This window comes from Strigops habroptila (assembly GCF_004027225.2).
Source record: "Strigops habroptila isolate Jane chromosome 13 unlocalized genomic scaffold, bStrHab1.2.pri S16, whole genome shotgun sequence".
In the NCBI taxonomy this organism is placed as follows: domain Eukaryota; kingdom Metazoa; phylum Chordata; class Aves; order Psittaciformes; family Psittacidae; genus Strigops; species Strigops habroptila.
The window spans coordinates 471,534-498,088 of NW_022651054.1; the positions used below are offsets into that span (position 1 = coordinate 471,534).

At 48.3% G+C, this 26,555-nt stretch overlaps 1 protein-coding gene across 16 annotated transcripts in view; it reads left to right on the forward strand.

The window, feature by feature from the left end:
- The window catches only part of TSPOAP1 (TSPO associated protein 1), a 70,758-nt gene extending 44,203 nt beyond the window's left edge, over positions 1 to 26,555 (forward strand). For 5 of the 16 annotated variants that reach the window (XM_030474733.1, XM_030474744.2, XM_030474732.2 and 2 more), the window contains 14 exons: positions 786 to 1,379; positions 4,825 to 5,130; positions 5,419 to 5,598; positions 8,840 to 9,967; positions 10,579 to 10,702; positions 10,845 to 10,996; positions 11,183 to 11,351; positions 13,201 to 13,272; positions 13,353 to 13,418; positions 13,650 to 13,685; positions 14,440 to 14,543; positions 16,500 to 16,571; positions 17,717 to 17,845; positions 25,189 to 26,555. In XM_030474733.1, coding sequence (XP_030330593.1) covers positions 786 to 1,379; positions 4,825 to 5,130; positions 5,419 to 5,598; positions 8,840 to 9,967; positions 10,579 to 10,702; positions 10,845 to 10,996; positions 11,183 to 11,351; positions 13,201 to 13,272; positions 13,353 to 13,418; positions 13,650 to 13,685; positions 14,440 to 14,543; positions 16,500 to 16,571; positions 17,717 to 17,845; positions 25,189 to 25,404 — 3,348 coding nt within the window. In that variant the 3' untranslated portion in view covers positions 25,405 to 26,555. Of the gene's footprint in view, positions 1 to 785; positions 1,380 to 4,824; positions 5,131 to 5,418; positions 5,599 to 8,839; positions 9,968 to 10,578; positions 10,703 to 10,844; positions 10,997 to 11,182; positions 11,352 to 13,200; positions 13,273 to 13,352; positions 13,419 to 13,646; positions 13,686 to 14,439; positions 14,544 to 16,499; positions 16,572 to 17,716; positions 17,846 to 21,460; positions 21,527 to 25,188 lie in introns of those variants that run through there. The other 11 variants (XM_030474739.2, XM_030474740.2, XM_030474735.2 and 8 more) reach the window with 11 other exon arrangements.

Here is a 26,555-nt window from a genome sequence, read left to right on the forward strand (position 1 = left end):
AAGTTCCTGTGGCAGGACCCTTCACTACCAAACCAGGACGATTTATGTCAGCCTCCTCTGTCTCACCCTAGGCACTAGCCTGATCCTTGGGGAAGCAGGGACCTGAAGGAGCAGTGAATCCACAAGGCACAGACAGGATACAAGTACAAATACACAACCTTACCACCACTTGGGGCTTCTCTCTGCTCTACGAGAGTGAGGTGTAATTCTCCAGCCCTTCTTTAAATGAAGGGACAGGTGAAGGCAGATGTGTACAAACACCATAGGGTCCAGTATGAGCACTGGTAAACCACCTTCAAGGATATTCTGTATTAAAAGTGGCCTGCAGTATTCTGCACATGTGATGTTGTGCCACTGGCCATGGGAGAGGCAAGCCACAGCTGTTTAAAGGAGCACAGTGAAAACCAGAGTGCCGCTGTGTTGGATGATTGCTCTTTTATCATGGAAATGCATTTTCCTCTACATGGGTCAAAAAAGAAGTCTGGGAAGGCAGGTGAAAGGGAAGCCAAAAAAAGGGAGTGCCTTTTAAAGTGTAGGGAACAAGGAGAGTTAAAACCTGGAGTAGGAAGGAATATAGTAGCATTTAATAGAATAACCAGTTTCTCAAATGGTTATGACAACAATTTCTGTTTACTATGTGTTTTTCTCTGATGCTGTGCAGAAGGGTGGGAATTCTGCATGTCAGCTCTCCAGAGCTTTGGGGTCTGTTGTTAACTTTGGGTTCAGGAATTGTCACTCTCACTGTGTGCACAGTAAATAATTGCTCACTGGGTTTTTGCTTGCAGGTGATAGAAGTGACTTCTCCAACAGCTGGGAGCGTCCTGGTGGACTTGGCCCAGCTTCAGATGTTCCAGGTGTGCCGGGAGGTGTCTGTGAGAACGATGTCTCTGTATGGGGAGTCGGTAGATTCGGTTCCAGCCCAGATTTCCCCGGTTTTGCTGCGAGCCTCTCACCACTCTTCACCTTCAGATTCTGCTGTTTCTACCACTTTTACCTCTAGACTGCTCCGTGGAGAGCCCAGGGGCTCTCTGCCTTCACGCAACCCACCCACCCACCACACGGCTGCGCTCCTGCTTCGACAGAACATTCCCTCTGATACCTCAGATGCCAAATTGACTGATGTCTCCTCCAGCCCCAAGGGCTCAGCGCCATCTCTGCCAGAGAAAGCCTCTTCACCACCACACCTCTCCTCTCCCAGTGCTTCCTTGGAGCAGGTTTTAGGCACTTCCCCACAGGGATCAGATGCTGCCCGAGACAAGAAATGCCTCACTGTGCCTCCTCAGCAAGCTGGCAGCACAGTGCTCCCCAGTGAGGGCACGGAGCCTGTCCCTTCAAGGGAAGCAGAATTGCAAGGCCTGGGTGAAGGAACAGAATTGCAAGTAAGTGTTTACATCTCCTGCCCAGTACCATGTGTGCTGGGAAGGAGAATGAAGCAAAATAGCAATGAGCCATAGGGTAGCGTGCTGCTGTTGGAGGCCAGATCCACAGGGGAACTTAAATGCATCCATGCCAATGCCCACAGGATGGGCAGCAAACAGGAGGAGCTGGAGGCCATTGTGCAGCAGGAAAATCATGACATAGTCACCATCGCAGAAACGTGGTGGAATGATTTGTGTGATTGGAGTGCTGCAGTAGATGGCTACAGGCTCCTCAGAAGGAATAGGCAAGGAAAGAGAGGTAGAGGGGTTGCATTGTATGTCAGGGAGTGCATCAGCTGTCTGGAAATCAATGCTGTGAGTGAGAAGGTTGAATGTTTGTGGGTGAAGATCGGGGGAAGGCAGCTGATATCCTGGTAGGAGTCTGTTATAGACCACCCAGCCAGGATGAAGCTACGGATGAAGCATTCTTTGAACAACTGGGAGAAGTTTCATGGTCACTTGCCCTTGCTCTCATGGGGGACTTCAGTCTACCAGATGTCTGCTGGAAGTACAATATAGCAGAGAAGAGACAATCCAGGAGGTTCTTCGAGGGTGTGGAAGATAACTTCCTCACCCAGCTGGTGAGTGAGCCAACTTGGGGAGATGCCTGGCTAGATTTGCTGTTCACAAACAGAGATGGACTGGTGAGTGATGTGATGGTTGGGGCCATCTTGGGCAAAGCGATCATGAAATGACTGAATTTTCAATCCTTGGAGAAGTCAGGAAGAAGGTCAGCAAAACCTCCACCATAGACTTCCGGAGGGCTGCCTTTGGCCTATTTAGGACACTGGTTGGCAGAATTCCTTGGGAAGCATTACTGGAGGACAAAGGGGTCCAGGAAGGCTGGATGCTCTTCAAGAATGAAATCCTCAAGGTGCAGGAGCCGGGCAGTCCCAATGTGCTGAAAATCAAACCAGTAGGGAAGAGACCAACCTGACTGAACAGGCAGATAGTGCTGGAAGTCAGGGAAAAAGAGAATTTATCACCTGTGGAAGAGGGGACAGTTACCCCATGAGTAGTCCAAGGATGTTTTTAGGTTATGTAGAGAGAAAGTTAGAAAGGCAAAGGCACAGATGGAACTTAATGTGGGCACTGCCATAAAAGGTAATAACAAATATTATGACTTTAACAGTCACACCAGCCAGCAGGACCAAGGCAGCGATCATCCCCCTGTGCTGGGCACTGGTGAGGCCGCACCTCGAATCCTCTGTTCAGTTCTGGGCCCCTCACTGCAAGAGAGACATTGAGGTGCTGGAGCGGGGCCAGAGAAGGGCACCGGAGCTGGTGCAGGGCCTGGAGCACAAGTGTGATGAGGAACGGCTGAGAGACCTGGGGGGGTTAGTCTGGAGAAGAGAAGGCTCAGGGGGGACCTTATTGCTCTCTGCAACTGCCTGACAGGAGGATGGAGCCAGGAGGGGGCTGGTCTCTGCTCCCAAGGAACAAGGGACGGGACAAGAGGAAACGGCCTCAAGCTGCACCAGGGGAGGTTTAGATGGAGATGAGGAACAATTCCTTCCCCAAAGGGTGCTCAGGCATTGGAACAGGCTGCCCAGGGCAGTGCTGGAGTCACCATCCCTGGAAGCATTCACAAACCATGTAGCCAAGGCCCTCAGTGCCATGGGTTAGTGGTGGCCTTGGCAGTGCTAGGGAACGGTTGGACTTGTTCTTAAAGGTCTTTTCCAACTCAGTTGATTCTATGATTCTATGAAATGCCACTGAGCATCTTTCTCTTTCTGTGACACACTGTGGCCTTTGGGTCATCACCCTGTGGTGAGCAAACCATCAGGGAGTAATGGTTGCTGTGGTGTACCTGGAAGAGCAGGTGAAGCTCACCTTTAGCTTAAAGCATGTGTGTAAGCAGATCAGGAATAAAGGAAGGAAAGCAATAATTCCTCTGAGATAGAAAGTGAAGAGGATGTTCCCACTGCTGCTGATGTCAGTGTTAGTCTGGCATCACTCTGCTCTCTGACTTGAAGGGGTTTTCTCCATTCTAGTGGCTTTGTGCAAGGCAGAGTAGACACTCTAGCGTTGTGGAGCATCTTAGAGGAAGTTGGGCCCTGTTGGTGTGTGATGTATTATAGCAGGAAAAAGGATCTTTTTCCCATTGGGACCTTTGATATCAGGGACTCAGGAGAGTGCTTCAAACTGTTAAACTCAGCATGACTTTATTGATGATGGCAGCGTGAGGTTGCAAAGGCTCAGAGTTAGGCAAAAGCAGGGAATGCTTCTGATAATTGCATCAATAGCTGTGTGAGCCCAGGACCAGAGGCCAGGTAAGAACATGGAAGAATTGAGACCCTGAGTCGAAAATTTCAATCATTGTTCTGCAGCCCTATGTCATTTGCTGCTCACAGTACCTCAGGTCAATTGTTGATTCATTTGCCCACATTTAGGTGTCTAAATGTGGCTACACATAGGTGGGTCACTTTGCCTCCTTTGTACTCAGTGGAGTGAAATGGGTGCTTCCAGGATGCAAATCATCCTTCTTGCTTGAGATACATGTCTTCACTTGGTTGTCAACAAAGAGAAACAGGGCAGAAGGATCCCAGCTTTCAGATTCAATATGAGATCTAGACCTGTCTGGCTTTTTCCTGAGCCCAGGGGTCATGTAGAAACTTGGCACTGCAGTGTCTGAATGTCTCTAGGGGTCTGATCCTGTAAATATTGTCACAGTATGCCTAGTATGTAAGGACAAGGTTGTGCTCCATCGCAAAATACAGTGGAGGCTGCCTTATTTTAGAGTAAGGGTTACAGAAAAGGGTGGTTGATGAAGGCCCACCTGCCTTCCCCTCCTTGTTCCTGGGTTCCACTCCTCCATCTCCCAGAGGTTTCCTTAAATGCCGGACTGAGCTGACTGGGAAACACAAACCTGTAAACGTTCTGTACTGCAGCTTGATGGTGAACCATGGGGCCCTGCACTTGTACTCTCCATGTATATTCTTCGTTAATGCCCCTTCCCTTCACAGCCCGTACCAGCTCCAAGAAGTAGCGGGGTAATAGCCTCACCCCCAGGTCAAGCTAACCTGCAAGCTGGTGTGTAGGACATTCCTCTGGCACATGAGAGTGGGAATTGACCTTATTGTATAGCATGGGCTCTTCTTGCTGCTCTAAAACCAGCTGTTGTCAATTCACTTCTGTGGCTTCCATGAGCCATGTGTGGTGGCCAGAGCTGCAGCAGTGCAAAGACTGTGTGTCTACTTGCAGGTACTTGCAGGCAGGGAGGGCTTTGCTCCAACTTTCCCAGCTGCAAATTGCTTTCCAAAATACTCATATGCCAGCAGCGCAGAACACGTGGGGTTTGGGTTTGGGGTGGTAAGGGCACCCTTTTGGTGCACAGGTATGGCACCTGGGGTATCTCCCCCAGGTTTCACTGTTCATGATGACCTTTCCTTGGTTTGTTTCCCAGATGGAGCAATCTGTAACCAAAGCACCAGAGCTGGAAAGCCCGTCTGCCAGCAGTCTGAAGATGCATATGGAGGCCTGCCATACATGCTCTGTGGAAGAGTCACCAGAAGGTGCCAGTGCTGAAAGAGGGAAAGAGACAAAGGAGAAACACTTGAGCCCAGAGCCTCTGCCCTCCCCCAGCCAGGCTGAGGGCACAGAGAGCACTTTCCGAGGAGACATAAGCAAGGCTGGGAGCAGCTGCCAGGAATTCCTGAGGCTGTCCCCAGGCAAAGAGGTGATGAAAGAAATGTCCAGAGTGGAGAGAGAGGTTTGTTTAGAGCTGGTTGAATGTCTCTGCCCATGGGGGGATGTGGATTGTATTTGACACCCTTGGGTTTTCCACAGTACTGTTCTTCTGCAGGCTGTAAGACGTGTCTGCCGGTTTTGTGTGGCTCTGTGTGTGTGTATAGACACATGCCAGTTGCAGCACTGGGTGCTGCCCGGTGTGTTTCTTGCCACCTTTTAGCTGTATGTGTGATAGAGAAAGGTAAAATGCTACTTTACTGCTGAAATAGTGTCTGAGAGGGCTGAGGAAATCTGTTCTCGTTTTCAATAGCAAGAAGAAAAACTATCTGAAATGGGAAGACGACCACTGACCCTTTTTGCTGAGCACAACCGTAGTTCTGACCTTTCAGATATTTTGGAAGAGGAGGAAGAAGATGAACTGTCTTCAGAAGCTCTGGAAGAGAAGAAATGGGACCAGAGAGAGCTATGTTACGGGGAGAATGGGGAAAAGGTAACTTGTAGCTGAGTAATGCTTGTGGGGAGCGCTAGTGCAGCCATCCCATGTCATCAGCTCACAGGAGGAGGTGCTGGTCTGAGCCCAGTGCTCTCAACAGTGCTTGGCTAAGTTCTTGCCTGCTTTGCTTTTACTTCCAGTGTTGTCTTAAGCTAGTAAAAATGCAAGTTCTTTGTGAGAGGGCAGGGTGTTTATGTATAATGAATGTACCCAGGGTTTAATTAGTTGGAAAAACACACAATGCAATGTGAACTTTAGAACCTAGGGGTAAAAATCAATCCTATTGATCAAGTTCTTAATATAGATACAAACGGTAAACACACAAGAATCTCTGAAGTCCACTCATCTGTAGATCCTGTACCAACCCACCATCCCTCCTAAGGCAAAACAAGTGTGTAACATTTTGGCCTCAGTCCTGCAGGCACTGCTGAATGGGAGTAATCTAGTGCAGATTATTTTGCATAGACCTTAGTGCTCTCTGTAGGAAGGGGTGGCTCGTAGAAGTTACAGGAGCTGTGGCTTTGCAATTCACATGTTGCAAGTGAGGAAACACTGGTCGAGCTGAACAGCTGAGTTGTCATGTTAATTCATTTGACAAGTTAAACAGTTAAAGCTAGTTAGTGTGTTGCAATGCATCTGTGACAGGTCATGTGCTGAGAACTGCATGACTGGAAGGTGGCATGGTACAAATTATGGCACTTGAGATGAATATGCGTGAGGGGAAGTATTGAGGTTGAATGACTGAGAAATCAGAAAGATTAGCAGGAAATGTGGTACGTGTGTATAGCAGGAAAGTGCCCTCATTTTTATTCATGTGACCAAAGAACATTTGTAGTAGAACATGCTGACCTGTGTGGCTGCTTGCCTGCAGCACAAAGGGGATGGGTCTGGTGAGCATTAAACGATCACTAACAGACAGAGTAATGATTCTGGAGTAAATGTGCTGCCAGTCCTTTTCTCCTTCTGAAGGGGATTCTGCTTCCCAGGTGGGCAGGTGGGACCTGAAGTGCAGCATGTCAGGAGCCCCAGAAGAGCCTGGTGGTTGGGGATGCTGAGGCTGCCTCGGAAGGAGTTGTTGAAAGGGCTTCCAGTTGTTGGGATTGCACTGGGAAAAAAATGGAAGAAACTCAGCTTTCCTGGAAGGGGAAAGAGGAAATCAGAACAGTCAAGAACGCCGCTCTTTGTCTCGTTTTCCTGGCTGTTTTATTGGCCTGAATGTTTTGGGGGTTTGTCTTTTTTGTGTGTGAGAAAGAAACACCGAACCCTCCTACACACATCCTGTTAAGTTGAGCACACTGGTGCTTTTTGACCTAATAAAGTGATTGTTTTCTGTTCTGGCAGTGACAGGTTGAGGGTGTGAGCATGACAAGGTGCTGAATGGGGAGAGGGCATCAGAGACAGGAAGCTTTAGGGCACAGAGCTCCCAACACTACCTTGTAGAGTGAAGGAAGATGGTGACTGAAGGGGGCCAGGTCTCAGCAGGGCTGTTTTCTAAGATTCTATGTATTTAGTAGCATTTTGGGTTATGTCAAGACTCCTCAGCCAACTCTGTCGGGATTTGGGGGATGAAAGAACGGAGAGATGCGGCTTTTGAAAAATTTAACCTCAAATAAGTTGTTAAATTATTGAAACCAGTTACTATATTAAAACTTAAAAGCAAAAGCCACAACTCTGTAAACAGCTAAACTAGGTCTTACTGGTCTTACTTCATGGTTGCATTTATAACTGCAGATATTCCTAGTTGGTGCTGACAAGGTAGGAGCCTTGAGCGTGTGTCCTGTGAAGAGAGTTTGAGGAAGCTGAGCCTGTTTGGTCTGACAAGGAGGAGGCGAGGGGGGGTCTTGTCACTGCCTACAACTATTTGAAGGATGGTTAAAAGGATGAAATAGCCCAAGGTGTGTTGTTGCTGGCAGATGATATACGAAGAGGTAGCAGTTACGAGTTCCTGTTTGGGAGACGAGTACAAACTTCTTACCCAGGAGGGTGGTGCAGCTTTGGGACAGGCCCCAGTGAGGTGGGGGATCTCCATTCTTTGGTGTCTTCAAGCCTCAGCTAAGCAAAGACACTAATTTACTCTTTGCAGCAGTCCTGCTGCAATTAGGAGATTGAACTGGAGACCTCTGCAGGCCCCTTCAGCCAATTCTAAACAGAATTCAAGACCAGCTTTTGCTTGGAAAGAGTTATGGAGGTTGGAATAATCAATAGGCAGCTTAGAGCTGCCGTTTGTTTGCTCCACTGTGGTTCAGTTTTTAATTCTCTCTGACCAGGCCGGCTCATGCCAGTAGCTTGAAACATCAATAACTGCATATGCTTTGTAAGCTATTTGTAAATGCTTTTAGAACATGTCATGGTATAAATTGTCAGGGAGGTTGAACTAGAGACCTCTAGAGGTAACTTCCAACCTGCATTACACTCTACATCTGGGATGCTCCCTTTTGATTCTAGTATAAATGTAGTAGGAGACAAAGCATAAATTCTTCAGTTGGTCCAAGGCAAATTTTTAAATTCAGTAGTATTTTCCCAAAAGCTTTATGTAACCTGATAGGTTGTTACCCAGCTGCAAGTGAAATACAAGTCTGCGTGACCCCTTTGAGGTGAAGGGTTTGCATGTGTATTTGTGGCAACTCTGTTCACCTGGATTTGCAGACAATAAACCACTGTAGAGCTGGACCTTGGGAGATGATGGGAAGGACCTAGGGAAGGTCCTCCCATAGCAGCAACATTTCCAAGGGGTGTCTCACTGTCTTCTGTTCTGGTGCAAGGACAGAGAGGTAAAAGAGAGCTGTAGGTCCTTGTGTGAGCACAGGCTGTGAGACTCATCCCTGCAGAGGCAGGAACCTGATCAGCTCTGACATGCAGTGAACAGCCGGGAGGAACTGTGCCCCTCCTGCCCCGTCATCCCAGACAGGGGATGCTGAGGCTGTGGGGAACCCAGTGGGCAGGATGAAAGGTGCTGCAGGTAGTGTGTGTGTAGAGGCAGAGGCTGGGAGGGAGCTCTTCCATGCATTGGCCTTTCTCGCTTTCCGCTGCATTGCCAGTTCATCTGATTGTCTTTTGCCAAAGCCCCATCGCTCTTGTTTGCTTCCTACCCTTGCTTCGCTGCAGACCACAGCCGCCGCTCCATCCTGCTGTGCTGGGAGGGAATCAGCTGTAACTTTGCCTCTCTTTGTAATGTTTATTTCCTCTCTTTTTCTCTTTGCTTGTCCTGGCTGTGGCTTTTCTCGGGGGCTGGGTACAGATGGATCTTTATGATACTGACAGCGATGAGGAGATTCTGGAGAGGATACTAGAGCTGCCGCTTCAGAAGAACCACAGCAAAAAATTGTTTAGCATCCCTGAAGTGACTGAGGATGAGGATGAAGATGAGGATGAGAATTGTGTTACGGAGGAAAAGGCGGATCCTCAAGACTCCCAGGAAACACTTACCTACCATTCAGGAAGAACAGAGAAGACACTCAACATCAAGGAGCCGTTTCTAGAGGCAGATGGGAGTAACACCTCCCTGGCTCTGTCTGCTCAGACGCCGCAGGAGGAGCATGGTGTTAAGGAGAGCAGAGGGGATGCTGACCATGCAAATCCTGCCTCTGTCCAGATGGCCTGGAGTCAGAAGAAACCCAACTGGAACTGTGGCTACCAGGAGAATGATCTGAAGTCTGGGACTGGGGCAAGTCCTGCTCGGAGCAAGAAGAAGGGAAGTAATTATCGAGAGAAGACCTGGAGTCGGCTTGAGATGGGTAGGAAGAGACAGAATGATTTAACAGAACACTGCAGTCGTCTGCTGGGCAACTGCAGTCAGATGGGAGGAGGGTTATACAGAGCTCCCAGCCTCAGGGAAGAGCTGAACATTGTGAGCAGTGCTGGTGATAAAGAGGGGTTTGATATGTACAGTCGTGCCAGACTAGGCACCCTGCGAAAAAACCACACGAAAGCAGTGGTTCCAGGGTTTGCAGAACCTGCTGTGGTGGCAACACGCTGCTCCAACCCCAGGAGCCTGGAAATAGACATTGAATATGACTCTGAAGATGATGAGGATTCGACCTGTGCTTCCCCCCCTCAGAGGAGGCTGTGGCCAGAAAGGTCCCAGAGCTGTCAGGGGGACTGGAGTGATTGCTCCAGTCAATCCGAGGTTGCCCACATGGATGGCAGAAGGGACCTGACCAGACTGGAGATGGTGGAAGAGCAGGGGATGGAGTGGGCTGGGTCTCCAAACCAGCGCTTGAGATTCTTCTGCCAGGAGAAGGAAGCACTGAGATGTGAGAGCAGTTCTGAGGAGCAGGGCTGGGAGCTGGACTGTAAGTCACCTGGCTGGAGAAGGAGGCTCGAACATCCTTCGAAGGGGATACGTAGCACCTCCTTGCACAAAAGGGTTGGGTGACTTTTCCTATTCTGGCTTTGAAGCAGCTTGCAGTGGCGTTAGCTTCCCTCTGCTTCCCTGGCCTGCCTGTATCTTGCTTTGTTCAGTGTTGTCCAGAGAAAGGACCCTCCTCTGGGATTTCTGGAAGAATATCTGAGAGATTCTGTAGTTCTGTGCTGCTCCGTGGCTTTTCTTGTATTAGCTGCTTCTGCTTTTCCTGCTAACTGACCGAGTGTCACCGATGCAGTATTCCTTTTCACACTGGGTCTTCCTCCCCATGGCAGGAGGTTGTGGCATCCAAATGAAAATCCCTGGTGAAATAAGCTGAATTGTTGAAGCTTTGTGTAGATGATGGTGATCATGTCATTGCCCCCCTGCTCGAAATGCCCTGTCCTGTGTCCTCGTCCTCACCAAAGGGATTGTCACTAGTGCCTGGCAAGGCTGCCTGCCTGTATTTAGTTCTGTTTTCCAACTCCCTTGGTACTTTCAGCTCTAGAGTGTCCCTGAAGAGGAATGTTGCATTTGGATGCGCTGCTCTTTGTGGACTGCGTTTGGGCTGAGCACTGTTGACGTGCATTGGAAGGCAGAGGCTGCTACTAACTGTCTACTGGTTCCCGTTGCAGGCAGCCAGTAACAAAGATCCTAGGGGTCAGGAGCTGCCTGGCACTGCCTGGCAGGCTCCCAGCAGGAGAGGGAACAGAAGCATAAGAAGCAGCCAAATGCAGAAGCCTGTGCTCTCCAGTGCAGGTGAGTGGGCAAGGGGAGACGGGCAGCAGGAGAGAGGGAGGTGGTTGGAAATGCCAGGGAGAGGCAGGATTCAAGCTGTGCGGGGCTATGGTAGGGGAATGGTGCTGATGTTCTCTCTGGTGTGTCCCCTGTCTGTGCACAGGTCCTCCAAGGAGCACCGCTTCAGAAGCCTCTGTTAAGGATGATGGCATTAGAATATTTGTGGCTCTCTTTGACTACGATCCTGTTTCTATGTCTCCTAACCCTGATGCAGCAGAAGAGGAGCTCCCATTTAAGGAGGGACAGATCCTGAAAGTAAGAGCACACCTTAGTGAACACCTCCTACTCTGTATGGATACATCTGATGTTTCAGGGACAGCATAAACCTTCGAGGCAGAGCCTCCTTCATCTTGGGAATTTCCTTAGCTTCCCTTTCTTCTTTCTCTGTGCATCTCAGTCCCTGTGGTATCAGCAGTCTCTGGCCTGTCTTTTCCCTTGCAGGTGTGTGGAGACAAGGATGCTGATGGCTTTTACAGGGGTGAATGTGCAGGAAGGGAGGGCTACATTCCATGCAACATGGTATCAGAAGTCCAGGTGGAGAATAATGAGATCAAGAAACAGCTCCTAAAGCAAGGGTTCCTGCCTGCTGACACACCGATGGAAAGCATAGGTACTGTGTCTTCTTTGTGTGTGCACTGTCCTGCTGTCAGCGTGTCCCTTTGCTGAAGCGTGGAAAGCTCAGTCATGCTGTCAAGCTGTGTGGCCAGTGCACCAAAACCATCTCTAGGGCTGGTCCCCCGGTTTGTTTAGTGGCTGCTGCAGTAGCAAGCAGGGAGGTCTGGATGCTGAGGGAGGCAGATGTTCTGAGGTCTCAATTCATGCCTGACTCTACTGCAGCACTGCGCTGCCCAAGGCTGCAGCTGCAGCTGCAGGAGCTGCTCCTGTGCTTGAGGTGTCGTGCCTGTGAACTCCGCACAGAGTGTGAGTGAGGCTGATCCTCGCTAGCAAAGGGGAAACAAAACAGTTTGAGGAGCAGCTGAAGTATGTGAGCGGGAGTTTTCCCTTCTGTGTTCTCACCTTTGTTTTGCGGGTCTGTAATGGAACCTATGGGGGTAACCTTGCTCCTGGGTGAATCAGTTTAGTGGCTGTGAGCTGCCCCACAACTGCTGTTAACATATCAGCGTCCCAGTGCCTGCCCCTTGTCCCTCTCACCTTTCATCCTGCACCTCTCTGCTACCAGAGGCAATAGTTTGATCTGCTCCACTTGTTAAAACGAGGAAATTCTTGTTTTGGCTGGCCACTGTTTCCCTACCCGTTCAGCAGAGTAAAACAGCACAAGTGGGGGTCTGATAGCAAAGGTGACATGGACTGAGCTGTTCCACTGCCTCAAACAGGCAGCGGAGGGAAAAGAAACAACCATCCCACCCCCCCCGCCCCCCATAAAAGAAAACCCAAGATAAAGAAAAAGCAATCCAACTTGTTTCCATTTCCCTGTAGTGAGACCCAGTATCCAGACCGAGAGGCTACGGGGCCGACAGTGCCCAGCTCCTAAATGTGGGTCTCTGGCAGGTTGATGCTGAGGAGTACAGGGGCCAAAGGTGCCTTTTGCTTTCGCTTTGTGGCTATGTGATTTTTGGTAGGTTTGTGTCCTTTGGCCTCTCTTATATCTAGGAAGAGAAGAGATTTGAGTAAGGCAGTTTTTCACACTGGGGCTCTCATACCGTTTCTCCCATGTGTATCCCATGGTGCCCAGAGATGGCTAGATACCTGTGGTGGCCTTTGTCCCTGTGTGGATACACAAGGCTTTCTGTCCTCTGCCCTCAGAAGAATAAAGGAACTTAATAGCCCTGAGACTCCAGGAAACATAGTGGGTTTGAAGGGTTTCAGGAGGGTGGTGGTAGAGAAGAAGACGTACCTTAAGTGTATGTGCAGAGAGGAAACCTTGTTTCCTGCGGCAGCCAGGCTCTATGTACCTCTGTTGTTTTCCTGCTGCCATAAACTCATATTCCCACCTTGTAACTAAGAAAATGCCTTGGAGGGGTTGGTGTGGGAGGTCTTTCTGCAGGCTCATCTGGGAACTCATCCTGTACTGACCCTGCTCAGTGCAGAAACTGTAGCTAGAGACGTCCCCAGGTCCCTTCCCCCGAGGCAGTTGATGGGGTGCACCTCACCTGGTGTTTTTCAGGTGTTAATGGAACAAGTTTTTATTTTATCCGTGTGATGCTGCTTCTGAAATATAAAGTGCAGCAAATTTTGTCTGATGTGCACTGTGGTACGGCTAAGGGCCATAAATACGGTGTGGATTTCTCTGTGTATCTGGGCTGTGCATCATGCCTCATCTGGGTCCACACAGGGGAAATGGAGATTTGGTCTTTGCCCATAGAAATCACAGTGTCTGCTTCCCAGGGGAGGCATGTCATGCTGCTCTGTTTCCTGTTCACTCTTCAAGATGCTTTTCACTTTCCCTTCACTGTGTGTTTCTCTTGTCTATTTATTTGCTTTTTTGGATTTTTATGAAGGAAATGGCACATTTTCTCCACCTCCACGCCGCCAAAGCGTCCCTCCTCCAAAACCCAGACGCTCCAAGAAAGGTCTGTGTCACCCACTGCTTCCTCTTTGCTTTTCGCAATAGGATTACAGACTGCATTGAATTTTTACTGCTTGCTTACAGGATCCTCAGATGTTTGTCTCTGTACGACTGCTAGGAAGTGGAAAGAGAGCCCAACCCTATGCTGCTGTTAAGTTTTTAACAACAGTGATGTCTCTTATAGTTTTGGAGCTTGACCTCTGCTTCTTGTTACGTCCCTGAGTCATGGTTACTGGTGTAGGCTTTGAGTTGCATGAATGGTTTGCTTCTGTTTTTTGCTGCTTTGGTCTTTGTTCTTTCTATTGTTGTTTGTCAGTTCTGTCGTGTGGTCACTACTGAAAGATGAACTCTCACTGATGAGACCTTTTCTTCCCCCAGCAGGGCTGGATAAACAGGAGAAGTACAAGTCTCATCTAGGTGAGAATTGCTCTTTCTTGCTTTGAGTAGATAGTGCATGATCAGAATACAGACACGTTTTGCAGTTGAGGGCCAATGCAAGACCCTGTAGTGCTGCTTCCGAGCACTGGAAGAAAATGGTGGTTCTCACAAATGAAGGAGTTTAGTTCTTTTAACTAAGCAGTGGGTACAGTGGCCTTTGACTAAACAGGGAGTGTTAGAAGGTAGAGGATGCTCGTTGTTGTGCTTTGGAGGAGCAGGGAAATCTCTTACTCATCTGACGCTGTGGTCCTTAAAACCTAAGATCCCTCAAGAGGGTGCTCAGTCTGCTTAGGTGCACAGTCATCCCTTGATACCTGAGAGGCCAAGCCTGCAAACCCCTTGGTAGCCCATCCAGTGTTGACCTGAAGCAGGGACATAAGGATTGGACAATGTGTGTTTTCTGTAGCACCAGGCTTTGCTTTTGTAGACCCAAAGCAGGTCTCTAAGTCCTGACTGAGCAGGCAGGTGGCATAGAATAATACATTCCTGTATATGTAGCAGGACACCAGGATTCTGGAATGTGGAGATGTTCCCACTTTTGTGCTTATACAGGAGGTCAGAAGACTACTGTACTAAATGTCTCCAGGGCCTCTAAGATCTCTCTCCCATTCAGTTGCCCCCTGGTATTCTTTTTACTCAGTCCACTCCAGGAATGGTGAAGGAGTTGCTGTGATTTGGGATTTTGTCCTAGAAATTCCAGCTTAGGATATTGCATTTTATTTTTATCCTGCAGGGCAGAAGCATAAAGACTTTGAAGCTGAACTGCTTACTCCTCGTCGTATGGTGGCTGTCTTTGACTATAATCCTAAGGAGAGCTCTCCAAATGCAGATGTAGAGGTAAGCACCAGCTGCTCACTCCTTTCATAGGTTTCTTTTTCCTCTCTCCTTTTTCCTTCCATCCCAAGACACTTGTGTCTGTTTTGACCAAAGTGCTGATTATAGCTTGGCAATCTTACTGCTAAAAAGGGGTTGGCTGAAGTCATAAAACATAGAGTTCACTGATATGTTCTCATGCATTTTCTGATACCCATGTTCAGTTATCTGTGAAGAACATGATGCAATATACCCCTAGTGAATTTTCAGTATGAAAATTCAGTCTCAGTGAAACTCTGGGAGTGTCTCATGGCCTTGTAGCATCCTCTAGTGATTAGATGGGACTAAGCAGATCTGGGGCAGGAGGAAGCAGCCCCTGCTGTTAGCAGCTGATTGAGGGCACACTCTGGCAAAAGGGAAAACCTGCTTAACAGTTTGAATGGACTTCTGATACTTCAGCTGAGTGTGTCTTGGAGCATGACTTTTGTTTTGAATACCTGTGTAGGTCTTTGTTCAAGCAAGAAGACTTAGCTCCAATTTAATGGACCAGTCTTCTAAGTTTTTCCTTTTCAAGCAGTGCCTGCATAGAATCTAGACAGTGTTTTTGTGGATAAGTCTGTTTGAGGTAGAAAGATTGCAGTGCTGAATCCTTCCTGCAAAATAACCTTTCTAAGTTAGAACATGCTCTATTCTCTGTTCTCCATAGCAGTGTTAGTCTACTGTGAGCAAACATAAATATGGGATTTGGATTCAGATTGTTTCTATGCATCCAGAGAGGAGTGTATGGCCAAGAGGTGGCTTGTGAGCATCTCATGAGCAAGACAGCCTGCTGCTGAGGGCAGAGTGTTTTAAGGATGGTGGATTATCTTGGGAGAGATGCAATGAGATCATTCATTAGCCAAAGAACACTTTTGAGCTCATCACTTTTGAGCCAACAAGAAGATGGCTTCTATGGCTGTATTTTTTGCAGTAATTTGGTCTTCCTAGAACCTGCCCTATGGACAGAGCTCAGATTATTGAAAGGAGCTAGTGCAGTTCTGTTGCACTGTTGGAGGTGCTCCCTGTTCACATTGCCAGGAAATCTGGTCACCTCTTCTGCTAGAAGCCTGCAGCTGCTGTTGTGAACTTGCACCAGGACAGAGTAGGATCAGCTGTGCCCTTCTGTGTGTCTGTGAGTGAAGTTCCCTCCGAGTGTCTTTCTGCTACAACAAAGTAATTCACAGCCAACAGGAGGAACCTGCAGCCTCCAGAGATAAACTGAGTACTAGGGTTGTCATAAACGTGTTAGAGGTAGGCCCCTTCCAGCTAACACTTCTGTGAAGTGCATATAAAGCCAGTGTGTCTTGAGTGGGACACAGCCTGTTTGGAGACTCCACCTTCTCTGCTTAGAGCAGCTTTTTTGCTGTAACTGGGCAGTTTCTTCTGTTGGCAGAGACTGCTTCCACTTTGTCTTTGGTCTTGTGCTCCATGGAACGCATGCTGAGGCGGCTGACAGGAGGATGTGATGGTAAAGGGTGATGTGTTGTGTGGTGATGCTCTGTCTCTAGGTCAGATATTCCCATTGGTATGCATTCCTGCTAGTGACTAATCCCTGAGCATTGCAGACAGAACAGGCTCACACAAGGGAGCGGGATTTAGTAGTTTACCTTTAAAGAAATGCAAGGTGTTTCTGGTGCTTGTTCAGCTTTTCTCAACATACCTTTCCAGAACAGGTCGTAGGCCTTATTTTGAAGCCTTATTAAAATTGGTTTAAGAAACAGGCTTTGCTCTTGTCTGAATTTATGAAATGCTTCCTTAGCACTGAGTTCCACAGTTACCCACCTCAGTTGCCCTTCTTCATCCTGGTCCTGCAAGTCTTAAGACAGCAGCCTCCCTCCTGCAGGGTGAGGTTATGTAAAAAGCCCAGGGTGACCTGATGTTTCTGGCCAGACATTCCAGGTAGTGCTTCTCCTGTGACCATTGTTCTCTTGCTCTTTGCAGGCTGAACTGACTTTCAGTGCTGGGGACATTATCACTGTGTTTGGGTCCATGGATGATGATGGATTCTATTATGTGAGTACAGGGGTTGGGAAGGGCCTGTGGCAACATCTGAAATCGTTGGAGTCCATCTAGTGGCAGGAGAGCAGAAAACAGGGAACAAAGTACTCTGCTTTTGGAAAAAAACCCAAGCCTATATCTGCTTAGTGCAGGGCAGGGTGTTTCTGGCAGTCCATGTTCCTGTAACCACAATATCCAGATGGGTTTGAGTTTATTTCTTGGCATAACTTAACTGCAGGTTTCCCAAAGCCTAGGGTGCATTGTTCTGTACAGACATCAGCTGCATCAGCATCTGCTGTAAGCTGATTTGTCACCAAGCGCTCAGACACATGCTCTCATCCAGGGCAGGAGGCTACAATGGTAACATGAGAATACAGATGTATAGTGACCCCCATCCAGGCACATTTCCACAAGCATTGATACCTGTTTCATGTACTGTGCATACCTGGGGCTGTGCCTGCCAAAGAGCTGCGTGCTGGACACGATCCTTGGCCCTTGGTCCTTTCCCTGCATAGGAAGGAGCGTGTCTTCACACGTCAAAGTTGCGGTTCAGCTCCAGGTAGGAGCTGAGTCTGGAGGGGGTCACTGTGAATGCTTTGTTTGCCTTGTTTCGTAGTGTTGGCCAAACACCATTGCTGGGGTTGGTTTTGTCTCACTCAAGCACCTGCTGAACTGGAGACAATTCTCCAGGCATACAGCCAAGCTTGTTTTGCAGCTCTGCACCTCAGCAAGCATTGAGGCCATGTCTGCAGGACATTTTACCAGTAGGACCCCATTCTTCACAAAATCAATAAATACCAGACTAAATCAAAGGCCTTTGGAAAGCATGTGGCACAGTCATATTCCAGTTGCTTCCAGGATAGCAGTGGAAGTGATTCGAGTTTGTAGAAGTGACCATGTTGCTGGAATACATTTGTCATGGCTTGCTGCCATCTTTTCTTCCTTTACTCCCTTCTGTGGTTTGTGCTCTGAATTGTTCCACTGAGCAACTAAGCAACAATGTGAGTCATGGAATTTGCTGAGGATCCTTCCAACATGAGTGTGTTCCCAGGCTTCTCTCAGACCACAGCCTGGCCTTCCCTGCATGGGACTGCTCCTCAATTTCTTATTTCCCCATCAGCCAGGAAAGCTGGTGTGAGAACTGAATGTTGATCTTGCAGGGAGAGCTGAACCAACAGAGAGGGCTTGTCCCATCTAACTTCTTGGAAGCTGTACCTTTGGATGGAGGCATGGCTGAGGAGCTGCATTCAAAAGATAAAGAAGCTTTTCCAGTGAGTGCTGAGAGCCAGGTAAGACAGTGTGACTGCATCGTACAGACATCCAGCTGTGATGTGGCTGGAGATGGGTATTGCACAGCATGCAGCTTCTGGTGGAATAATTTAAACTAGTGCATGCAGCTTAGTTCATCCCATGGGAAATGCTCAGAAGTTTAGAAGAGAGTGCTAGGAGCTCTTCTTGCAACAACATCCACTGGGGCCTCAGTCTCATTGTGGTCAGGCGAGCAAAGAGCGTCCCAAAGCCCATCAGCAAATCCTTTAGATCCACAGAAGGGTCAGTGGTGAAGTCTTGCTGCAAGCAAAGCAGTTCAGGCAGCTTCCCAGACACGTGACATTTCTCAGATATGCTCATATCCATGCCAAGGAGTTGTGGAGTTCCCAATATCCAAATACCAGTGCTCTTCCACCCATCCTGAGTTAGATATGTCTTAATCCAGTCCAAGGTGCTTCCAGATAAATTCAAAACACACTGTGGAGTTTCCCAAACAGATCTGTGGGATGGGTCCTCAGGCTTTGAAAGCATCCCACAGATGCAGGGAATGCAATGATTGAGCTAACCCCTTATATTATGCTGCTGATGCTCTCGAAACAAATGCTAAAGTGGGAGATTTGGGTCATCTGCCAGATTCAGTCAGTCTCAGTGGCTGTATCACCTCCCCAGTTACTCCTGGACCTGATATTCTGTGTCATTCTAGAGAGTGGAAGGCAGGGAGGGACACAGCTTGGTCCCAGGTCGCATGTACTTAAACTTCAGTTCTTCTTGGAAGGTTTTTTGGCACCATCAAGTGGTGCCAGACCCACAGAAGTGTGTAAGAGCGGGTCCAGACTGACTTTGAACCAGTCCTTCAGGAAGTATGTGGCCCTGAATCCTCCTCTGCTGAACTTTCTACTCGTGCCTCCCTGGCTTTCCTGCTCTCTGCAGCATTCCTTGTCCTATTTTTCATGCTCAGCTCTTCCTTTTCTCTGAGCCCACCTCCCATTTCTATCTTCAAATGCTGCTTGATCTCCCTTAGCCTCCACCTGCAGCCCCATGTTTTGCTTCCAGGCATTTCAAGCTTTGTGGGTACAGAGTCTGCACTACGGCCTCGATGCCTTCTTACGAAGAGCAGGCCTGACTCAGAAATAAGGTTTGTGCGTAGCTTGCTGGATCATCTTCCAAACTCAGAAGTTGTCTGGGTCCCTTGTGCTTACCTGTTTAGGATAATCAGTCGCTTTCCTCCCAGCCCCTAAGTCCGTGGTGGGAACGCACAGGTTAATAAGCTGTTACTATCAGGATTTAAGAGCCCTGACGTTACATGAGTCTCACTTTCCTGGGGGAAACAAGCATTTGGAGTGGGTTTCCTTCTTCAGGTTCCCTCTCAAAATTATTCACTCTTCCCGAATTACTCATCTATTGGAATAGAGGGTGCCAAAGGAGACCTGAACCAGTAAGATGAAAAAAGGTTGAACTCATGTTGTAGCTTATGACAGATCTACTCCCTCTCTCTGGCATCAGCCAGCAGGAAGAAGGGCCTGTTTCCTATGCCAGCCCCAGCCTGGGTCCTCCCAGAAACCATGGGGAAATTCAGGTAACCTTCAGGGCTCAGAGAGCTGATCTGCTGCTTGCATACGTGAAAGGTTCAGTTTAGCTAATGGCCTTTTATTAAGGGCAGGTAAGAACCAGGAATTTGGCTGATAAACAGGGTAACATATGCAACAAATCTGCCCTTATTTCTGGGATTCTTATTTGCATCCCTCTCTTCTGTTTTATTGGGGAAGAAACTGTCACACCAGTTGACCTGCCATGTCCCAGGCTTTGTCACGGGCCTTCTAGGGTAGCAAGGTCCTGTCTGCTCTAGTGCTGAGCAGGCAGCTCGAGCTGCTCCTGCTCGCTGCCCTCAGCTTGCTGCTGCTCCACTTTTCTCTCTGCTTTCCACTGGTGCTGGGTTCAGCCATGGGTGACTGTTCCCCTGGACTCAGCATTTTGGCTCAGATATCCCTGTGTGCTGTTCTCCTATTGCTCATGACACCTTTTTTTTTTAACAGAAATGCCTTTCAAATGTAATAAACCCAACCCATATAAAATAGATGTTTCGGGCTTGCCTGCCCTTCAGATCTTTCCATTTGTCTCCTCTTCTCTCTGCCAGAGATCCAACAGAGCTTACCTTTGCGTTGGCTCTGACTCTGGCTCTGTAGAGCAGGAAGCTGTTGCCTGAGGTCAGGTAGTTTTGGTACTTAGCTGACCCATGAGCTGCTATTCTTCAGAGTCGGAAGTGTGGGGACTTGGAAAATTCAGTTGGTGATGATTAAACCAATTTTATTTCAGTGGGAATCCACACTATCTAAGCATGACTTTGTGTTGGCTGATTCTGTGTAATGACAGAGTGCCCCCTGTCCTGCTGCCTCCCTGCTCCACCAGGAGACCTCTCCTGGGTGATTCTGGCTTAGCCCTCTTGAACTATGTGCAGTCCTGCTTGTGCCGTGCAATCCAGATCCATCTGAACAGCTTCCAGATAGGAATGGCACGCTCGTCGCCTTTTAAAAGCAGTACATTTAACCTGCTCATAAGCAAAATTGTGTTACTTAACTACATTTATAAGTCTGCTTAGTGATTACTGAGGAGAAACAGAACCTGACCTCACTGAGGCTTTGGCTCTGGCACAGCAATCGCAGCATCCCTACCTCTGGGCAGAACACGTCCTGGGTAAGGCAGAAGGAAAACCTCCTCCTGCAAAACACACATATTCTGAGGGCCATCCGTGAGCTGGACTGAACTCTCCCAGTGACACAGCCATGCCCGGGCCTTTTAAAACTCCAGCGACATCCTCACTCCATAGAGTTAAGGAACTTGCTTGGGAAAGTGTCTTGTTGGCACATCCAACACACACAGAAGCACCTTTGCTGCTGTGGTTTGGGGTGGAGGGAGTGGGGGGTATGCAAAAGGGCAAAGGATGCATGGCAGCCCCTGGAGAAGTGGTGTTTGAATCTTCTGAAAGACAGCATGGCAAAGCAGACTCCATCAATGTCCCAGGCCCAGCTTGAGACCCAGCACATTGGGGCATGCGTATGCGCCGTGGTATCACGGCAGAGCTTTGGACATGTGTTAAAGCTAGTCCCACTCTTAACAGAAGCTTCTCCAGCATGATCAGGAGTGGTTTTTCAATTGCTTGTAACTTCTTGGATTTGAGGTTTCAGCCTGTCTGTTCTTCCCACTTCCCTTCTTCCTGCTGCTCTGCCAAAGGCCTGAGAATAAGGGCAATGGACTTTCCAAATTGCACTGGGGAAGGTAGATAATTTTGGATTATTTCTGAGTAAATCTTGCTGGCAACTGAAGAAGTTTAAACTGAAGTTTAACTTTCAAACTGACAACATTTGGGGATTAGATTCTTAGGCAATAAGAAAAATACAGCACAAAGAGGAGTATCCAAGAAGTTATGGTCACCAGCTAGGGCCCCAAAATGCTCATGCTCACCAACTGAGAGCAGTTGCTTTAATGCTGCAGTTGTTGAAGGAGTATTTTTGCATCAGTAATACGCAGTTGCTGTCAAGGACTGATTGTAAAGCACCTTCAGAAAGTGTTTGATTCTAATTGATTTCATGTGTTTATTTCTGCCTGTGTTACGCACCTGTGATGGTTCTTTTCTTCAGAGAATGAGGAAGAGAAGAGTCCAGTGATAGATATGAATGATACATAGACAGAGAGAGAGCAACCATGTAAGTGTGTGTGAGAAGACCTCTTCAATTTCCCACCCAGCCTAGCATATTAAAGTGTCATGCACCTGTAGTTTACTCCTTTTCTTGCTTGTAGTTTGACGGGCTGGGCTGGGGCTCTGCTAGCAAGTCCACGTTCAAAACCTCTGCTGGCAGACCTTTACCTGCCAGATTGGTCCTGTAGTAAAGACAAGCCATGATCTGTTCAGCACATGAAGTGTGGTTGGTTGGAACAATTATCTGGTGGTTTTGGGGCCGTGATGGGACTGTGCTGGGTGTTCAGGTTTAGAAATGACATGCTTTGTAATTCAGCCTGGGCCTTCTACCACTGTTCGAGCACATCAACAGCCAAAGCCAAAGCTTTGTTTAGCCTTTGCAAGATCTTGCTTAGGCTGAGCACACCCCATCTTTGGCCTGTGTAAGGTATTTTCTTCCTGGTTGTATTCCTTCCTTAGTATAGTCCTGAAAACCCCCTGCACACCATCAACTTAAGGAAGTAGTAACATTGAGTCCCTAAAACCAGCCTTGTGTGGATAATTGTTGTGTCTGACAACACTGAAAGCAACAGTTTTGGGGCTGTGGGGTGAGAACCCTGGTTTTGGGGGGCAGTGGGAGCAGATCTGTGGCTTCCTTAGTCTCAAACTTTGTTTTCCTGAAATTGTGCAACGCAGCAATACCTGGACAGCATGGAAAGGTGCCCCCTGAAAATGAACATGACTCCTCTGGTTATTCACACTAACAGCTTTTACTCGATCTTGATAGAGCAACTTTTCCTTCATGTTTCTTTTACAGAAGAAACCCAAATTTTAGTAACATTGTTTCTTACCAGATGAATCTGTGAAATGGTTCTGTTGCTTTTCTGCCACATAGAGACCTCTGAGAATATCGGCACATGCTTGTGTGTGAGAGTGCCTCTGTGTGTGGAAACCTGCCTGGGCATCGTACGCCACAGCTGGGAATCGTCAGCACTTCCAGCCACAAAGCCAGGAGCCTGCCAGTCACATCCTTTTAGCTGTTTGATATTTGCTAATGGCATTGGTACTGCAGCATCCTTATTCCAGTGTCTAATGGTGACATTTGGGACCTGGGCTGGGTACCGGCCTCTTATTTTGCCTGCAGTCTTTCACGCATCACTCTCTACAGAAGAAATTGTTTAAGGTTGTGGGCCACTTCAGATCACCACTAAAACTGTCCCACCTTTGCCGGATAAAACAGTTTCCAGTGGTGATGGGCACCTGCCTGCACAGGGCCCTTTGCATCACTCCCACATCCTTTGGGGCTCCTAAGCCAGAGCCAAAGGCTGGACCTTCATAGGGGAGATCATTCCCTGTGTGTTGGTGAGACCCCTTCTGATGTGAGCCCAATACTTTTGTGTATTTTATCCAAGGATTCTTTGTGCCCAATGCATAAATGGTTTCTGTAGCAGAGCCCAGAGATTCTTACTTTTGCACATTCCTAACCCAGTAGGCTATGAAGTTAGCCCTCATCTGGCTTACTTTTTCTCTTTGCCTCCATAAACCTTACATTACTGGCTGAAAATGCTTCCTCTAGATTAATCCAGATTTATTTCCAGACTTCTCAGACCTGACTAGCACCTGGGCAGTAAACACCAAGCACTGCAGCTTGCCCGTGCGTGCTGACGGGAGCTACAACGGTCACAGCTGATGCCGCAGCATTATTTGGAGCAGTTGACCTTGCAGGCAGAACGCAGCTTGCACAAGGGCCAGGTTATGCCATCGAGCTGCTGGCAGCATGTCCTTGGCAGTGCTGCATATCTGGAGAGTCACAGAAGTGCTCTGAAAGTGTGTGGAACAAGATTTCTAGATGAAGATAGAGTGTGAGTTCAGGAAGAATCAGCCACTGTATTGTTTCCTGTAGTGAAGAGAGGTGGAGAGGAGTTCCACCTCTGTCTCTGTAGCCAGAGACGCTGGTTCAGGTAAGAGTCTGATGGCACTGTCACTCGGGACAGTTTAAACTGATTGCTGCAAGACTGTAGTTGATTCTCAACTTTCTGGAGCTCTCTAGAAGCCTTGTGCTCCTGGCTGCTCAGGACTGACTCGATAGGTGTTGCATATACTGAGTCTGACTCCCGAGAAGAGGTTTCTGCTCATCTTGTATCAGAAGTGCTTTCTTCCTGGAGCAGAGTGAAGCGTCTGGAATGCAGCAGCATGACTGCGGCCTGCGAGGGGAGGAAAGGTCACAGCTGCTTCTTGTGCTCTTTGTCACACAGGAGGCAGGGTGATGGAGCAGTGCTGCTTTTGCTTTTGCCCCAGGAAACTAAATAAACCAGCCCACAGCACGTGAAGTATAATTGTGCTGTGGCTCTGGTGGTCACATTCTATCTGTGCATCACTCCAGCCAGTGCGCTGCAGGCAGCTGCTGGGATTCTCCCTCATTCCCTGTGCAGGGATAATGGATGTGCTCCCAGGAATGTTTCCACCCCAGGCAGAGCATCCTGCTGCGCTGTCATTAGCTCATCTTCCATGTCGGTTCTCTCCCCAACTTAGTGGGACCCAAGCAGATTGATGATGAGGGCAGGATGTTTCATGAGGAAGGCTTTTCCTTGGAACAGCTCCAGCCACTGTCAAGTGGTGTTTTGGATAATGCCAAGATAGGATGTACAGCTGGGAGCTTGGAAGATGCTGGTTTGTGAAAGCTGCGTGGAAGAGAAGGCAGTGGGACAGGTGGTCTCCAAGGCCTCAGAAAGCCAGAGCCTCTTCCCTGCTGAACTTTGCAGCTTCTTGGGAAAGTTTGTCCTGCTGGATCAGAAATGGTCCCTGTCCAGACACTTAAAGCCAGTGAGAGGAGATCATGGAGAGAAGGCTGCTGCTGGAGCTGACCTGCCATTTGTATTTTGTGAAGAGGAAACTGAGCCCAGGGCACTTTCTGATTTCTAAAAGTCTTTTCCAAAAGGAGCTGTGTACAGCTTGTCATTTGGGACTATGGAGTCCAGTTAACATTCCCAAATGCTCAGGTGACTTAGGAACACGTCATTTGCTGCATGCCACTTGATCCAAGACTTCTCCATGTCCTGCTCCATCATGAATAACTCCATTGTTGTTGCCACTGCAAGCACCAGACTTTGCTCTCTGCCTCTCCTGCGACTAGATCTGATGGATGTCCTGCAAGACTCTGAATTTCTCTCCATGGCCACCACTGCAGAAGCCTCCCAGCTTAGCGAGTCTCCTTGGACTTCTGAAGGTCTTGCACAGCCCTTGTTCTTATTAGGTCGTTTTTAATGCCCTGCCTTCTGCCCCAGAGTGTGCTGGGATTCCACCAGCACCCCTGGCCCAGGGAGCCATATGTGGATGCATCAGGATCCGTTCATCCATGCTCCTGGGAGATGCTTCTTTTACAGCACCTTCAGCTGTGATGCAGCATCTTTCACCATGTCCTCAGTGGGGCTTTTCTCCTGTCCTGTTCTTGGCCCAAAGTTAAGGCATTTCAGAATGTCTGAGCTCAGGCAGTGTCTGGGTCATGGCTACAAGAAAGCTTAAATCCACTGGAAACTTCCTAACTGGATCTGCAGCTGCATAGAGGAGCTGAGCTGTGCAGGGTGAGGGGCAGCTGGTGGGAAGAAGGCAGGGTTCTCTGGCTGAGGTGTCTGTTGGTGTGATGTCCTTCATCAGCTCTAACTTGTGCTTTTTTCTCTTTTTCCCACTCAGTTAAATCCAGATGGGTCTGTTGAGCAGAATGACTCCTCACCAACTCCTCCTACTCTACCACCCTCCTGCCTTGGCATGGGCGAGCAGTGTCCAGAGCAGGCATCACTGGCCGTTCTCAAATGCAGTCATGTACCTGGTCAGAGTAAAAAGAAGAGGGGCTTTTTCTTCAGAGGAAAAGAGCTCTTCAAAAAACTTGGGTCCAGTAAGAAAAATTAGTAAGGGATTTGTTGTTCTGTAAAGATTGCCTGTGCAGTCCCCACAGAGACTGCCAATTCAGGAAAAGCCCTCTGCAATAAGCTCACTGGAGTGTTTTCACAGGGGAAAAGTGTATATTCGATAGAGAAAACTCTTCAGTGGGTCTGCGAGCTGTGGGTTCTGCTGAGAGTGCGGCCATGGGTGCCCACCCACTGAGGGCAGTGGCTCTGAACACAGCGTCATAGCACTGGGGGGTGTGAGGCCTCAGCTCTAGGACACAGCTACCTCCACAGTAGAGTGTCCTGCCCCGGGCAGCCCTCAGTGCACCAGTTCCCTGTAAATATTTTCATTTAAAAGTTATATTCTGGCTGTAAGTTTGCTGAATGGCTTTTCCCAGCAAAGCCCCGGCCCCTGAAGAAGAGATCCCTTGTCCTCCACACCCTGGTATTTCTCTGGTCCAAAGGAGGTTGTGTCAACTCCTTCGCTTCCTGCAAAGAAAATTTGCACTTCTCTGTTCCCATGAATCCCCTTTGCTGTCTCTGGGCTGAGGAGTGAGTTCTTTGTTCTGTCAACCTGTAAATATGCAGCTGTGCCTAGGAGCATCCCACACCGCCTCAGTCCTGTTCGGCACCACTGTGCAGGGAGGAGCAATACCCTGAACGGGTCCATACTTCTGCCTGTGAGGTGGGCTACTGGAAGCTGCTCCTGTGGTTCACCTTGACCAGACACTGGCTGGGGACCCCGCCTTATTTAGTTCTTTATTATTTCTCTCATTTATTTATTTATTTATTTGGTTTGTTGGATGGTGTCTGCCTGTTTCACAGTTTTCTTTGGCTGTTTCAATGGGCTGCTCCCGAGTTGGAGCATTTGGAAAGCAGAGCTGGGGATGGAGAGTTTGCAGCTATTTTCATAGAGATGATGTGTTCCTTGAGTTCAGACACATCCCTTTCTAAGCCACGGAGAGTTTTGTACTACATGGTTTCTATCCTTTTCAGTGTTTCTTTCTTTGCATGTTTTGGTGGGGTACTTGTTTTGAGAAGGACAATTCCCTGAGGTACGTGAATGATGCCAGCACAGTGTCCAGAGTGTTGGTGATATGGTATGTTTTTATTTAATATCAAATTTTATTATAATAAAGTCTATTTTCACAAAAACACATTTTCCTTAAAAAA